Raw genomic sequence first — 15,676 nt, 5'->3', positions numbered from 1 at the left:
AAAAGTTCAAAATGTAACAGATTCTGAAGCAGCTCTGAAAGGGGGAGGGGAGAAAAGAACAAAAGGGAAGGTCTGTGATAGGGTGGAAGGCAGGAGAGATTAGAGAGACAAAAGGGATGATGGGCCGACTTAGAAACATAGAAACATAGAAAATAGGTGCAGGAGTAGGCCATTCGGCCCTTCGAGCCTGCACCGCCATTCAATAATATCATGGCTGATCATTCACCTCAGTACCCCACCCCAGCCTTCTATCCATACCCACTGATCCCTTTGGGCCATGTCCAACTTCCTTTTGAATATACCCAACAAACTGGCCTCAACAACTTTCTGTGGTAGAGAATTCCACAGGTTCACCACTCTCTGGGTGAAAAAGTTTCTCCTCATCTCGGTCTTAAATGGCTTACCCCTTATCCTTAGATTATGGCCCCTGGTTATGGACTTCCCCAACATCGGGAACATTCTTCCTGCATCTAACCTGTCCAATCCCATCAGAATTTTATATGTTTCTGTGAGATCCCCTCTCATTCTTCGAAATTGCAGTGAATATAAGCCTAGTCGATCCAGTCTTCATATGTCAGTGCTGCCATCCCGGGAATCAGTCTGGTGAACCTTCGCTGCATTCCCTCAATAGCAAGAATGTCCTTCCTCCGATGAGGAGACCAAAACTGCACACAATACTCCAGGTGTGGCCTCACCAAAGCCTTGTACAACTGCAGTAAGACTTGAGATGGTAATGTCGGGAGATAGAAAAAGATGAGTCTAGATTGGGTATGAATGGCAGGATAATTACCAGCTCCCCTGAGAAACAGAGAGAGCAAAAAATACACAAGATCGGGGGGTGGGGTGCGTGGGAGAGGGGGTTGTTTAAATAAAAGGAGGCAAGGGAGAAAAATATGGACAGAGGTCAGAACCCTTTTATTGATGGGTCAACATTTTGTGTTGCAGCCTCCTGAGGAGATATACTCAGCCGGGGATTCGATAATGATTCGGTTCCACACAGACGACACCATTAACAAGAAGGGTTTCCACGCTCGCTACACCAGCACCAAATTCCAAGACACCCTTCACCTGAGGAAATAATCCAACTCTTGACAGACTGAGAGACTGGAATTTGCAACTTTCTATTTTTTATCGTACTGTAAATTCTCACACGAGGAACATAGCCATTTCCAAATTTCGGCACTTTAAAAAGCTGAAATGACTCGAGTGTATTATGATAATGTGATGCTTCAAGGCAGCGACTGACTGGGAATCGTCTCAGTATTGCAGTGTTCTCAAAAAAAAAAGGACTACAGTGTTGTGAGAGATGGCCTCCCTTAGAGAACGTGAGCTAAAGCTGTTGTATGGGTCCCTTTTAGCGGGCATACTTCGGCTTTCTTTCAAACAACACACAAAACGGGTCCGTGCAGTGGCCTCTACCGGCCCCTGGACTTCTGTGAAACCTCTCTTTGTTACATTCAGTTGAAGTCGCTACCAGTGACTGTGAGCCGTGAAGTAGCAGGCCCATCAGTTTGCCGTGCGGAAGCGTGCTGACCTTGGCTGGGCTGTTAGGGGAGGTCTTGAACTGAACCAAGGCACTTCCAGGGACCCCCCCCCCACTCCCCTCTCCCCCTTCCCCCCGCCCCCCCCTCCCACACACCCCGCCCCTGAGTCCGTGTGGCCTGTCTGTGCACACTGTGCCAGCGCACCATTGGCAGAGGATGAGGGGCAGGCCACCTACCAGCTCTCTCCACTGGGCAAATGGTGATCAGCATGGGAGACTCCCCACTATGGTGACAAGAGGGGGTCGAGGCTTAATCTACCGACTCAGTGAAATGTGGTAGTATGGCAAACCGTTCCTGCGGCTTCGAGTTCCCTCGGATCCACTTGCAGGTCTGGTCTCCTCGCAGGGCGATTGTACAACCTCCTTTAATCATATCTTTGGTCTGTGGAGATTGCGAAGAACAATTTCTGTGGCACAAGTTTTGTTTTAAAAGTTGTGCACTGGATAAACGCACATTGCTGATTTAACAGCTCAACTTTCGTTTTTTGATATCCCGGGGGTCACCATGAATTTCACCCCCTGCCTCACCGAGTGTCTGATCAGAAACTGCTGCCTGTGTTCCAAGGGGCAGCCGGAGACTCATTGACTGAAAGCTGTGATTCAACCTGGACTGGGAAGGTACGGCAGCAGATTATGTAGACTGTGTCTGATAAGCTTTCAAATTCATTCTCTGAAGCCCAATAAAAAGACACACTGCAGCTTTTTGCATTTTGTTCCATATATTTCATTGTCTTGTTTTTGTCTGCAACGGTTCCAGTCAGATGAAGCCATCTCTACCTTGGCTTGTTTTTGGTTCCTGCGGTAGTCCCACTTAACATAGAATCATAGAGATTTACAGCACAGAAGGAGGCCACTCGGCGCATCGTGTCCATGCCGGCCGACCAAGAGCTACCCAGCCTAATTCCATTTTCCAGCTCTCGGTCCGTAGCCCTGCAGGTTACGGCACTTCACGTGCACATCCAAGTACTTTTTAAATGTGGTGAGGGTTTCTGCCTCAACCACCCTTTCAGGCCGTGAGTTCCAGACCCCCACCGCCCTCTGGGTGAAGAAATTGCCCCTCTAAACCTCCCCCCAATCACTTTAAGTCTATGTCCCCTGGTTGTTGACCCAATTGCAAAGGGAAACAGGTCCTTCGATAATGCCCGTTGGAAACCAATTGGGACTGAGCAATTGATCCATGATCCATGCCAAAGATTTATGCTTGAAGGAGTTTCATTCATTCTCGGTCTCTTGGCCTGTTTTGAAGTCTTCAGTGCTGAAACAGATCAAGGTCCAGAGATAAGGAACCAGCCTGTTGCTTGGTGCCTGGTGGAACGTTGTAGGCTCAAGTCCCAGAACTGAGGTAAGGGTGTGGGCTAGACTCTGTGGAACGAGATCTATTATAAAGGAAAAAGACGCATTCCTTTCAGTGCCCAGCACCCAGACAGCTCCCTGGTCAGTCAATGGCGACTTTCATACCAAACTTTTAACTCGAGGATTGTGCATGCCAATGCAATCCTTCAAAATCACCTCCCCCACAGTGTAGCTACTCCTGTCAAACCCTTGGGGAGATAGTGAGGTTGATGTGGCAGAAAGCCATGTTACTCACTGAGGGCAGGCACCAAGAATGGCGAGCCAGGGTCGAGAATAGGCATGGGTACAGTGGGCAGCACTCGAAACTGGGCAAGGACATCCCAGAAATACTCCACAAACACGATGACAATGAGAAATAAGTGTTAGCCTGGCCTCGGTGGCCAATGGCCTAAACACATCCCCAACGTGGTGGGTCTTTAGTCAGCTGCTCCTGATTGGATAATTTCCCCTCACAGGCAGGAGAATAAAGAAAGAAAGACTTGCATTTATATAGCGCCTTTCACAACCACCGGACGTCTCAAAGCGCTTTGCAGCCAATGAAGTACTTTTGGAGTGTAGTCACTGTTGTAATGTGGGAAACGCGGCAGCCAATTTGTGCACAGCAAGCTCCCACAAACAGCAATGTGATAATGACCAGAAAATCTGTTTTTGTTATGTTGATTGAGGAATAAATATTGGCCCCAGGACACCGGGGATAACTCCCCTGCTCTTCTTTGAAATAGTGCCGTGGGATCTTTTACATCCACCTGAGAGAGCAGACGGGGCCTCGGTTTAACATCTCATCTGAAAGACGGCACTTCCGACAGTGCAGCACTCCCTCAGCACTGCACTGGGAGTGTCAGCCTGGATTTATTGTGCTCAAGTCTCTGGAGTGGGATTTGAACCCACGACCTTCTGACTCAGAAGCGAGAGTGCTGCTCACTGAGCCGCAGCTGACAAAAAAGTAGCTATTTTATTAAGTAAACTATCCAGCGAAGTACTGGACCTGGGGAATATCTTCCCCTACCAGTAAGACTTCCCGCGCCCCTCCCCCCACACCCTCTGCTCCCCCCCCCACCTCGCTTAAACATCACAACTGAGAGTTTGTGCTTGGACGCAATCAGAGATCGAGGTGCAACTTGCTTTTTTAAATCAAGTTTACACTCATTTACAAAACGGCAAATGTAAAATCCTCCATGAACCAGCGTTTTAGAATGTAATTTAAAAAAAAATAGCATTGAAAGATATTCCTTGATATATTTAAAAGTGGTAACGAGATGAGCTTTTATTAATGCAACTCAAAATAGGTTTATCACAACAAATAAGTATTTTTGATCAGAGTGTCTAGTCCACTACCTGTGAGTAACCCCATTTTAAATAACTGAAAATGACTTAGAAAAATATACAGAGCCATTTCTAAATTGCAACACTTCAAAATATACTTCATTAGCTGTAAAGCACTTTGGGATGCCTGGTGGTTATGAAAGGTGCTATATAAATGCAAGACTTTTCTTCCATTTACTGGTTACAATGGTGTTTGGTCGTCAGTTTCTTAGTAAAGAGCCTCAACCCACCCTTCATAGAATCATGGAACAGTACAGCAGAGAACGAGGCCATTCGGCCCATCGAATCTGCGCCTGCTCTTTCAAAGAGCAACCCCGTTAGTCCCACTCCCCCCCGCTCTTTCCTCATAGCCCAGCAAGTTTTTTTTCCAATTCTCTTTAGAAGTTTATCCAATCCTATCAGCATAACCCTCTATTCCTTTCTCCCCCATGTGCTAATCTAGTCTCTCCTTAAATGCATCGATACTATTCGCCTCAACCCCTCTCTGCGGCAGCGAGCTCCACATTCTCACCCCTCTCTGGGTAAAGACGTTTCTTCTGATTTCCCGACTCGATTTATTAGTGATTATCTTATATTTGTGAGCTCTAGTTTTGGACTACCCCACAAGTGGGAATATTTATTCCACTTCTGCCCTTAACTTAACTTAAAGACATTTATCAGGTCGCCCAGCCCCACCAGCCTACTCTTTCCTAGAGAAAAAAGCTCGTGCCTGTCCAGACTTCTGGGACCTTCCCCAGTGTCACTGTCATCATCATAGGCAGTCCCTCGGAATCGAGGAAGACTTGCTTCCACTCTTAGAATGAGTCCTTAGGTGGCTGAACAGTCCAATACGGGAACCACAGTCCCTGTCACAGGTGAGACAGACAGTGGTTGAGGGAAGGGGTGGGTGGGACTGGTTTGCCGCACGCTCTTTCCGCTGTCTGCGCTTGGTTTCTGCATGCTCTCGGCGACGGGACTCGAGGTGCTCAGCGCCCTCCCGGATGCACCTCCTCCACTTAGGGCGGACTGGTCTTTGGCCAGGGGCTCCCAGGTGTCAGTGGGGATGTTGCCCTTTATCAGGGAGGCTTTGACGGTGTCCTTGTAACGTTTCCGCTGCCCACCTTTGGCTCGTTTGCCGTGAAGGAGTTCCGAGTAGAGCACTTGCTTTGGAAGTCTGGTGTCAGGCCATGCGGACAATGTGGCCCCCCCCAGCAGAGCTGATCAAGTGTGGTCAGTGCTTCGATGCTGGGGATGTTGGCCTGGACGAGGACGCTAACGTTGGTGCGTCTGTCCTCCCAGGGTACTATATCGTTTTTTTGTAATATCGAGTCCAGAACTGTCACTCCTAGGGGCAGAAATTCAGGAGCACCCCGCTAAATTTTAAAAGTTTGAGGGGAGCACTCCAGGAAGCTAAATCCAGCACTCCACTTCCTTTCTGGAGCGCGAGAGGCAGCGGGCGGGGTGGTGAGGGGAAGCGCGGCTATGTTAAAAGGTACCTTCCCTCCCTCGAAGAGAAAGGCCCATCGCTGCAGGCTTTGCAAAATAAAAATCCCGGCCCGATCAGCCCGATGTACTGCAGCAGAGTGCCGGGCTGATCGATCGCGGGCAAAGAATAGCGGCAACTAACCTGAAAGATGGCAAGTTACATTTTTTTTTTAAACTTACCTCGCCCACCGTTTCCTTTAATCATCACCCCCACCCCCGGCCTCCTGGTGGACACCTCCTGCAGCTGCCGGTGTTTTCGCCCAGGGTCCAGGGCGCTAACTTGGGCGATGTGCACGCCGATGACGTCACTTATCTCCGGGCGAAGGAGGTCGGGGCGCAGCGCCATATCGCTGCCGCTAGCCCCCTGTCGAATATGGCGGGATGCGATGTTAGCGCTGTGCCCCGTCAGTACCTGGTTAGCGCCCCTGTTAGCGCCCCCCGGAGGTGACAATGGGAGGCGTGAAGGGGACCAATTTCTCGGCCCAAGTGTCTAACTGGGGTTCGATACAAGTTTACCATAGTTCTCTCCTTTTCAACTCTAGCCCTCTAGAAATAATCCCCAGTTCTCTATTTGCAGTTTTTTTATGGTCTTAGCAACTTGTGTCACTACCTTCTTTTAACTCCTTGGGTGTAATGTACCAGGGAAATAAAGATACCAGGAAAATACTTTGAATCTACAATATAACTCTTAACAATGTCTTAATTAAGTTGGAGACTCATTGAGAAGGTTTTGCTGGTAGCACAACTTGCCGATTTGGGTAAGAGCCACCACATGGCACAGTGAGTGAGGGATGGAATCTCTCTCCATGTCTGTGTTTTATTGCTGATGCAAACAGAGTCCTCCCAATAAAAGAAAGATATCATAGAAATTTACAGCACGGAAAGAGGCCATTCGGCCCAGCGTGTCCGCGCCGACCGACCAAGAGCTACCCAGCCTAATCCCACTTTCCAGCTCTCGGTCCGTAGCCCTGTGGGTTACGGCACTTCAGGTGCACATCCAAGTACTTTTTAAATGTGGTGAGGGTTTCTGCCTCTACCACCCTTTCAGGCAGCGAGTTCCAGACCCCCACCACCCTCTGGGTGAAGAAATTTTCCTTAATTCCCCTCTAATGCTTCTACCAATTATTTTAAATCTATGTCCCCTGGTTATTGACCCCTCTGCTAAGGGAAATAGGTCCGTCCTATCCACTCTAGCTAGGCCCCTCATAATTTTATACATCTCAATAAGGTCTCCCCTCAGCCTCCTCTGTTCCGAAGAAAACAAACCCAGCCTATCCAATCTTTCCTCATATCTAAAATTCTCCAGGCAACATCCCCATACATCTCCTCTGTACCCTCTTGCATTTATATAGTGCCTTTCACACCCTCAGGATGTCCCAGAGCACTTTACAGCCTTTTGAAGTGTTGGAACATAGGAACGCAGCAGCCAATTTGCGCACAGCAAGCTCCCACAAACTGCAATGAGATAATGACCAGATATTTTGTAGTGATGTTGGTTAAATATTGGCCAGGACACCGGGGAAAACGCCCATGCTTTTCTCCGAATAGCAGCCGTAACATCTTTTGACGTCTACCTGAGGGAGCAGACGGGGCCTCGGTTTAGCATCTCCTCTGACAGACGGCATCTCCGACAGTGCGGCACTCCCTCAGCCCGGCACTGGGAGTGTCGGCCTGGATTTTTGTGCTCCAGTCTCTGGAGTGGGACAACCTTCTGACCCAGAGGCGAGAGTGCTACCCACTGAGCCACGGCTAACACCTCGAGAGTGATCCCAGTAATGATTCTATCTGCAAGTAAAATATAGGAAATTAGCTCTCTCACATCAAAGTTAAGAATCTGAGCTGTCTGAATCGACTGGATTATATTTTTAAACATTTTTATTGAAAGGAACTTGTAAAGATCTGTGTCCTCCTCTTATTTGGGATTAAGTTGACCCTATAGCCTGCGGGCCTTTTGTAGCTAAGAATTGATGCAGTAGGATTCCATTCGTAGCCTCCACTGTTTACTAGCGAGTGCCAGCGAAGATTGAATCAGTCTCTTGTGGAGAAAATCAGGCAGCAGAGATATTCAGAACTGAACTCCGCTCCGCTAAGGCTGGGATCTTGGACCTGTGGACCCTCGCTTCCCTCACACTTCCTTTGTTCCCACAATGTAAATGTTTAGTGTCATCTACTCACCCCCACCCCGTCTTGAGTTACATACTTGTGAAAGTTTTGCATGACGCAAATTCCATTCCAGAGCCACCATTCCATCCCTCTCCCTTTCAGCTATCTGAGGCTGAATCAGACCCCTCCCAACCCTGGTGTCGTACTTGACATCGAGATGAGCTTCTGACCATATATCCATTCCATCACTAAGCCCGCCTATTTCCACTTTAGGAACATTGCCCAACTCCATCCCTGCTTCCGCTCATCTGCTGCTGAAAGCCTTATCCATGCCTTTGCTATCTCTAGACTTGACTAAGAAAGAAGGGCTGTGGATTTATATAACACCTTTTACAACCTCAGGATATTCCAAAGCACTTTACAGCCAATTATGTACATTTGAAGTGTAGTCACTCGTCGTAACATAGGAAACAAAGAAAATAGGTGCAGGAGTAGGCCATTCGGCCCCTCGAGCCTGCACCACCATTCAATATGATCACGGCTGATCATTCCCTCAGTACCCCATTCCTGCTTTCTGTCCATACCCCTTGATCCCTTTAGCCATAAGGGTCACATAGAAACATAGAAACATAGAAAATAGGTGCAGGAGCAGGCCATTCTGCCCCTCTAGCCTGCACCGCCATTCAATGAGTTCATGGCTGAACATGCAACTTCAGTACCCCATTCCTGCTTTCTCACCATACCCCTTGATCCCCCGAGTAGTAAGGACTTCATCTAACTCCTTTTTGAATATATTTAGTGAATTGGCCTCCAATAGAATTCCACAGGTTCACCACTCTCTGGGTGAAGAAGTTTCTCCTCATCTCGGTCCTAAATGGCTTACCCCTTATCCGTGGACTGTGACCCCTGGTTCTGGACTTCCCCAACATTGGGAACATTCTTCCTGCATCTAACCTGTCTAAACCCGTCAGAATTTTAAACGTTTCTATGAGGTTCCCTCTCATTCTTCTGAACTCCAGTGAATACAAGCCCAGTTGATCCAGTCTTTCTTGATAGGTCAGTCCCGCCATCCCGCGAATCAGTCTGGTGAACCTTCGCTGCACTCCCTCAATAGCAAGAATGTCCTTCCTCAGGTTAGGAGACCAAAACTGTACACAATACTCCAGGTGTGGTCTCACCAATGCCCTGTACAACTGTAGCAACACCTCCCTGCCCCTGTACTCAAATCCCCTCGCTGTGAAGGCCAACATGCCATTTGCTTTCTTAACCGCCTGCTGTACCTGCATGCCAACCTTCAATGACTGATGTACCATGACACCTCCCCTTTTCCTAACCTGTCACCATTCAGATAATAGTCTGTCTCTCTGTTTTTACCACCAAAGTGGATAACCTCGCATTTATCCACATTATACTTCATCTGCCATGCATTTGCCCACTCACCTAACCTATCCAAGTCGCTCTGCAGCCTCATAGCATCCTCCTCGCAGCTCACACTGCCACCTAACTTAGTGTCATCCGCAAATTTGGAGATACTACATTTAATCCCCTCGTCTAAATCATTAATGTACAGTGTAAACAGCTGGGGCCCCAGCACAGAACCTTGCGGTACCCCACTAGTCACTGCCTGCCATTCTGAAAAGTACCCATTTACTCCTACTCTTTGCTTCCTGTCTGACAACCAGTTCTCAATCCATGTCAGCACACTACCCCCAATCCCATGTGCTTTAACTTTGCACATTAATCTCTTGTGTGGGACCTTGTCGAAAGCCTTCTGAAAGTCCAAATATACCGCATCAACTGGTTCTCCCTTGTCCACTCTACTGGAAACATCCTCAAAAATTCTAGAAGATTTGTCAAGCATGATTTCCCTTTCACAAATCCATGCTGACTTGGACCTATCATGTCACCTCTTTCCAAATGCGCTGCTATGACATCCTTAATAATTGATTCGATCATCTTACCCACTACCGATGTCAGGCTGACCGGTCTATAATTCCCTGTTTTCTCTCTCCCTCCTTTTTTAAAAAGTGGGGTTACATTCCTCCCTTTAACTCAGCTTCTCTTTCCAACCTTGATGGTGCCTGTAATGTATCTACACCATGGGTTCTTTGCTTCAGAATTCACAGCAACACATCGCTATTAAGAACTAGTTGGTTTATTAGCAAAGGTTTAACAATCAGGAGTGTGATGGAATACTCTCCACTTGCCTGGATGAGTGCAGCTCCAACAACACTCAAGAAGCTCGACACCATCCAGGACAAAGCAGCCCACTTGATCGTTACCCCATCCACCACCTTCAACATTCACTCCCTCCACCACCGGCGCACTGTGGCTGCAGTGTGTACCATCTACAAGATGCACTGCAGCAACTCGCCAAGGCTTCTTCCAAACCCACGACCTCTACCGCCTAGAAGGACAAGGGCAGCAAACACACGGGAACACCACCACCTCCAAGTTCCCCTCTAAGTCACACACCATCCTGATTTGGAAGCATATTGCTGTTCATCATCGCTGGGTCACAATCCTGGAACTCCCCTCCCTCCAACAGCACTGTGGGAGCACCTTCACCACGTGGACTGCAGCAGTTCAAGAAGGCGGCTCACCACCACCTTCTCAAGGGGCAATTCAGGACGGACAATAAATGCCGGCCTTGCCAGCGACGCCCACGTCCCGTGATCGAATAAAAAGAAAATCACACTACACAATGCCAACAAGGCTCACAACCACCTGCCTCATCGTGGATCCCCCGAACCCAACTGGCTGGGGTTTTATTGAGGTTTGTGAACATCACGTGACTGGCTAAGCCACTCACAACTCAACAACTCTACAACTATTTTGTTGCAACAGCTCTACCAACCTGGGAGCATGCTCACAGGTGCATACATTACAATGCCCACCTCTGTGGACCTCAGCCCTTCACCTCGCATTCTTGGTGAGCGACCAGCCCCGTCCTTCAGCAAGCCAACTGTTGCTTGGTTTAATCGCAGCCTCATTCCGAAGGTAAGTGGCACCATGCTGATTTTATTTTTTTGCCATCAATTTCCGGATGAGAGAGTTTGCCCAAAAAATCAGGACACACAGACTGCCGGAAAGCAGCCAGGGGGGAAGCCGTGCCTTCATTATTCATGGAGGTAGCTGAAGAGGAGAAATTGGAGCAATTGCCATCCCAGAGCCCTGCTGGACACAATCGCATTCATCTCCAACTGAACAGCTCTTGCAGTGCTTGTCGCAAAGGGTTGGCATTGAATATCAGTGACATGTTTACAAGCAGGCCTGTGTGACGATATTAAGAATATCGCCTTTTTAATATCGTCAGACTGTAAAACCGGCCCATTTTTTTTCTCTCTCTTTCCCACGGCAGCCGTTAATGACTCTGCCATTTTCATTTACACCCTCTCTAGACTCATCTTTTGTTTCTTAACTTGTCCCATTGCCCCCTCCTTTTGCCTCGCACCATCATCCCTTTTGTCTCTTGAGGGCTGGATTTTCAGCGTTGATGTTTTCGGGGCGATAATGGCGGCGGTCGGGAAAGTTAACGGCCGAGAACAGTTTGCGCCTCAGTATTTAAGTTTGGGTCGCTGGGCCCCACGTCGGGTAGCCCAGCGCTAAGGGAGCCGTTGTACACCCCTCTCTTCGCGCAAGGATGGGAAACTCCCGAGCTAAAGACCCGGGCCAGGAGCGCTCCAAGAGACGCCTGGGGAGTGGGGGGGGGGACCTAAAAAAAACTACATAAACATTTGTAAAACTTTGTCCACGTCACAGCAACACTAAAAATTAAAAGAAAAATCACTTGCACTTACTTTTGAAGTACTTTACTGTTATGTATGCAACCGTATGTAACCAGCATTCTACCACCACCAGAGGGCGTATCTGTTGGGCGTCCCAAGGGATCCCAGCATCCCTTGGGAGCACTGCAGGCCACCCATGCTGTCCCAACACTCTGGAGTTAGAATAAAGTGACTAAGGTCACACTTACTCACGTCTACAGTACTCAATCACATTACTTTATTAAGGATATAACATTTACCTTACTCTCCGCCGACGGGATTGTGGGAGCGCTCTGATTTCCCGGGCGGTCACTGCGGGGCGCGCTGCGGGACGGACGGGTCGGGCAGGAGTCCAAACTCTCGGCGGTGTCGCACCCAGCGGCGTTGAACATCGGGCGCAGCTCTTCCCGGCGGTGCGTCTCCACGCTGCCGCTAAACCCGACCCGAGGGTCGTTTACGGGGCGCTTGTGACCTCATCGCCGCCTTTCACACCGCTCCGGGGCGCAAAGGGGCCGGAAATTCCAATCCTTAATCTCTCCTGCCTCACACCTGATCACGGACCTTCCCGTTTGTTGTTCCTTCCCCTCCACCCTTTCTCTGACCCTGCGCTTACTGACAAACCTCTTACATCTCTAGCACTTCCAGTTCTGACCGAGGGTCACAGACCCGAAACGTTAACTCTATTTCTGTCTCCACAGACGCTGCCTGACCCGCTGAGTATTTCCAGCATTTTCTGTTTTTATTTCAGATTTCCAGCATCCGCAGTATTTTGCATTTGTGTTAAAAAGGTGCCTATTATCTTTGATAATCACTTTTAACGAACGTCATCAACCTCTTTAAAAAAAAAAAATAAGCACTTAAATAATAATAAAAATCTCTCCTCCCCACCCCCTCCCCGCACCCTCCTTGATTTCTGCCAATTTAAAAACATTTAAATGGGCCCCGCTTTCATGCAGAAAGTCTGGTTTCGCAGGTTGACAGTCTCAGGGTCAGAGGTCAGCACAGTCACAGCATCGAGTTCTGCCACGTTCACTTGCTGATCACACCACGTGGCAAGAGACGGTCTGGAATCGGCCTGTGAGAAGAGGGAAGGCAGAGAAAGAAGGAACGACTTGGATTTATATAGCGCCTTTCACGACCACCGGATGTCTCAATGCGCTTTACAGCCAATGAAGTACTTAATTTTTGAAGTGTAGCCACTGTTGGGGGCACTTGTGTAATTTGTGTTTTTAGTGCCCTCAAAAACAAACAAGGGGGCACTTGATTATTGTCTTCAACAAAATAGTTGTAGAGCTGTTGTGGCCGCGGCCTATTCACTTGGAGCTATGACCTGTGGAGGAAGGAATTCCTGCAACTCTCTGCCCGTGAGCCTGCAAACCAGAGTTTCCAGGAGAGGAGGAAGGGGCCTACTGTTTCAACACCTTGAGGGAGAGGAGGAGAGCATGAGCATGAGAGGAGGAGAGCACGACTGCTACAGAGTTGGAGCGAGGCGAAAAGAAAAAAGCTGTAATGTAGGAAACGCAGCAGCCAATTTGCGCACAGCAAGCTCCCACAATCAGCAATGTGGTAATGGCCAGATAATCTGTTTTATCTCCCCCCTGCTCTTCTTCGAAATAGTGACACGGGATCTTTTACATCCACCTGAGAGAGCAGATGGGACCTCGGTTTAACCCAAAAGACGTATTACCTTGGGCAGACCCTGGGGATGCCGGCAGTGACCTGGACAGTGCGTGGACAGGTCACGAAGGGTAAAGTTACAGAGCAAGAGGACAACTTATTCACAAAATGCCTCAAGAAAAGAAATAGATAAGAACAAGTGTGATTTTGCCAAATCAGTTCTCGACCGGTTTCCAAACAGCACAACCCCCCCGCCCCCACCCCGCCTTGAGTTACATACTTGTGAAAGTTTTGCATGACACAAATTCCATTCCAGAGCCACCATTCCATCCTTCTCCCTTTCAGCTATCTGAGGCTGAATCAGACCCCTCCCAACCCTGGTGTCGTACTTGACATCGAGATGAACTTCTGACCATATATCCATTCCATCACTAAGCCCGCCTATTTCCACTTTAGGAACATTGCCCAACTCCATCCCTGCTTCCGCTCATCTGCTGCTGAAAGCCTTATCCATGCCTTTGCTATCTCTAGACTTGACTAAGAAAGAAGGGCTGTGAATTTATATAACACCTTTTACAACCTCAGGATATCCCAAAGCACTTTACAGCCAATTATGTACATTTGAAGTGTAGTCACTCGTCGTAACATAGGAAACATAGAAAATAGGTGCAGGAGTAGGCCATTCGGCCCCTCGAGCCTGCACCATCATTCAATATGATCACGGCTGATCATTCCCTCAGTACCCCATTCCTGCTTTCTGTCCATACCCCTTGATCCCTTTAGCCGTAAGGGTCACATAGAAACATAGAAACATAGAAAATAGGTGCAGGAGCAGGCCATTCTGCCCCTCTAGCCTGCACCACCATTCAATGAGTTCATGGCTGAACATGCAACTTCAGTACCCCATTCCTGCTTTCTCGCCATACCCCTTGATCCCCTTAGTAGTAAGGACTACATCTAACTCCTTTTTGAATATATTTAGTGAATTGGCCTCAACAACTTTCTGTGGTAGAGAATTCCACAGGTTCACCACTCTCTGGGTGAAGAAGTTTCTCCTCATCTCGGTCCTAAATGGCTTACCCCTTATCCTTAGACTGTGACCCCTGGTTCTGGACTTCCCCAACATTGGGAACATTCTTCCTGCATCTAACCTGTCCAAACCCGTCAGAATTTTAAACGTTTCTATGAGGTCCCCTCTCATTCTTCTGAACTCCAGTGAATACAAGCCCAGTTGATCCAGTCTTTCTTGATAGGTCAGTCCCGCCATCCCGGGAATCAGTCTGGTGAACCTTCGCTGCACTCCCTCAATAGCAAGAATGTCCTTCCTCAGGTTAGGAGACCAAAACTGTACACAATACTCCAGGTGTGGCCTCACCAATGCCCTGTACAACTGTAGCAACACCTCCCTGCCCCTGTACTCAAATCCCCTCGCTATGAAGGCCAACATGCCATTTGCTTTCTTAACCGCCTGCTTTACCTGCATGCCAACCTTCAATGACTGATGTACCATGACACCCAGGTCTCGTTGCACCTCCCCTTTTCCTATCTGTCACCATTCAGATAATAGTCTGTCTCTCTGTTTTTACCACCAAAGTGGATAACCTCACATTTATCCACATTATACTTCATCTGCCATGCATTTGCCCACTCACCTAACCTATCCAAGTCGCTCTGCAGCCTCATAGCATCCTCCTCGCAGCTCACACTGCCACCTAACTTAGTGCCATCCGCAAATTTGGAGATACTACATTTAATCCTCTCGTCTAAATCATTAACGTACAGTGTAAACAGCTGGGGCCCCAGCACAGAACCTTGCGGTACCCCACTAGTCACCGCCTGCCATTCTGAAAAGTACCCATTTACTCCTACTCTTTGCTTCCTGTCTGACAACCAGTTCTCAATCCATGTCAGCACACTACCCCCAATCCCATGTGCTTTAACTTTGCACATTAATCTCTTGTATGGGACCTTGTCGAAAGCCTTCTGAAAGTCCAAATATACCACATCAACTGGTTCTCCCTTGTCAACTCTACTGGAAACATCCTCAAAAAATTCCAGAAGATTTGTCAAGCATGATTTCCCTTTCACAAATCCATGCTGACTTGGACCTATCATGTCACCTCTTTCCAATTGCGCTGCTATGACATCCTTAATAATTGATTCCATCATCTTACCCACTACTGATGTCAGGCTGACTGGTCTATAATTCCCTGTTTTCTCTCTCCCTCCTTTTTTAAAAAGTGGGGTTACATTGGCTACCCTCCACTCGATAGAATTTGATCCAGAGTCAATGGAATGTTGGAAAATGACTGTCAATGCATCCGCTATTTCCAAGGCCACCTCCTTAAGTACTCTGGGATGCAATCCATCAGGCCCTGGGGATTTAGCGGCCTTCAATCCCATCAATTTCCCCAACACAATTTCCCGACTAATAAAGATTTCCCTCAGTTCCTCCTCCTTACTAGACCCTCTGACCCCTTTTACATCCGAAAGGTTGTTAATGTCC

At 48.2% G+C, this 15,676-nt stretch overlaps 1 protein-coding gene across 2 annotated transcripts in view; it reads left to right on the top strand.

Annotated features, from left to right (window-relative positions):
* LOC139235100 (bone morphogenetic protein 1-like) overlaps window positions 1–2,261 on the top strand; it is a 248,390-nt gene extending 246,129 nt beyond the window's left edge. For both annotated transcript variants that reach the window (XM_070866262.1, XM_070866261.1), the window contains one exon: window positions 946–2,261. In XM_070866262.1, the coding sequence (XP_070722363.1) occupies window positions 946–1,080 (135 nt within the window). In that variant the 3' untranslated portion in view covers window positions 1,081–2,261. The remainder of the gene's footprint in view (window positions 1–945) is intronic.
* The last annotated feature ends 13,415 nt before the right edge of the window (window positions 2,262–15,676 follow it).

Source organism: Pristiophorus japonicus, chromosome 22, assembly GCF_044704955.1.
Source record: "Pristiophorus japonicus isolate sPriJap1 chromosome 22, sPriJap1.hap1, whole genome shotgun sequence".
NCBI classification, from domain to species: domain Eukaryota; kingdom Metazoa; phylum Chordata; class Chondrichthyes; family Pristiophoridae; genus Pristiophorus; species Pristiophorus japonicus.
Note: the sequence above shows the minus strand (reverse complement) of the source record. Positions and strands in the feature narration are given on the sequence as shown.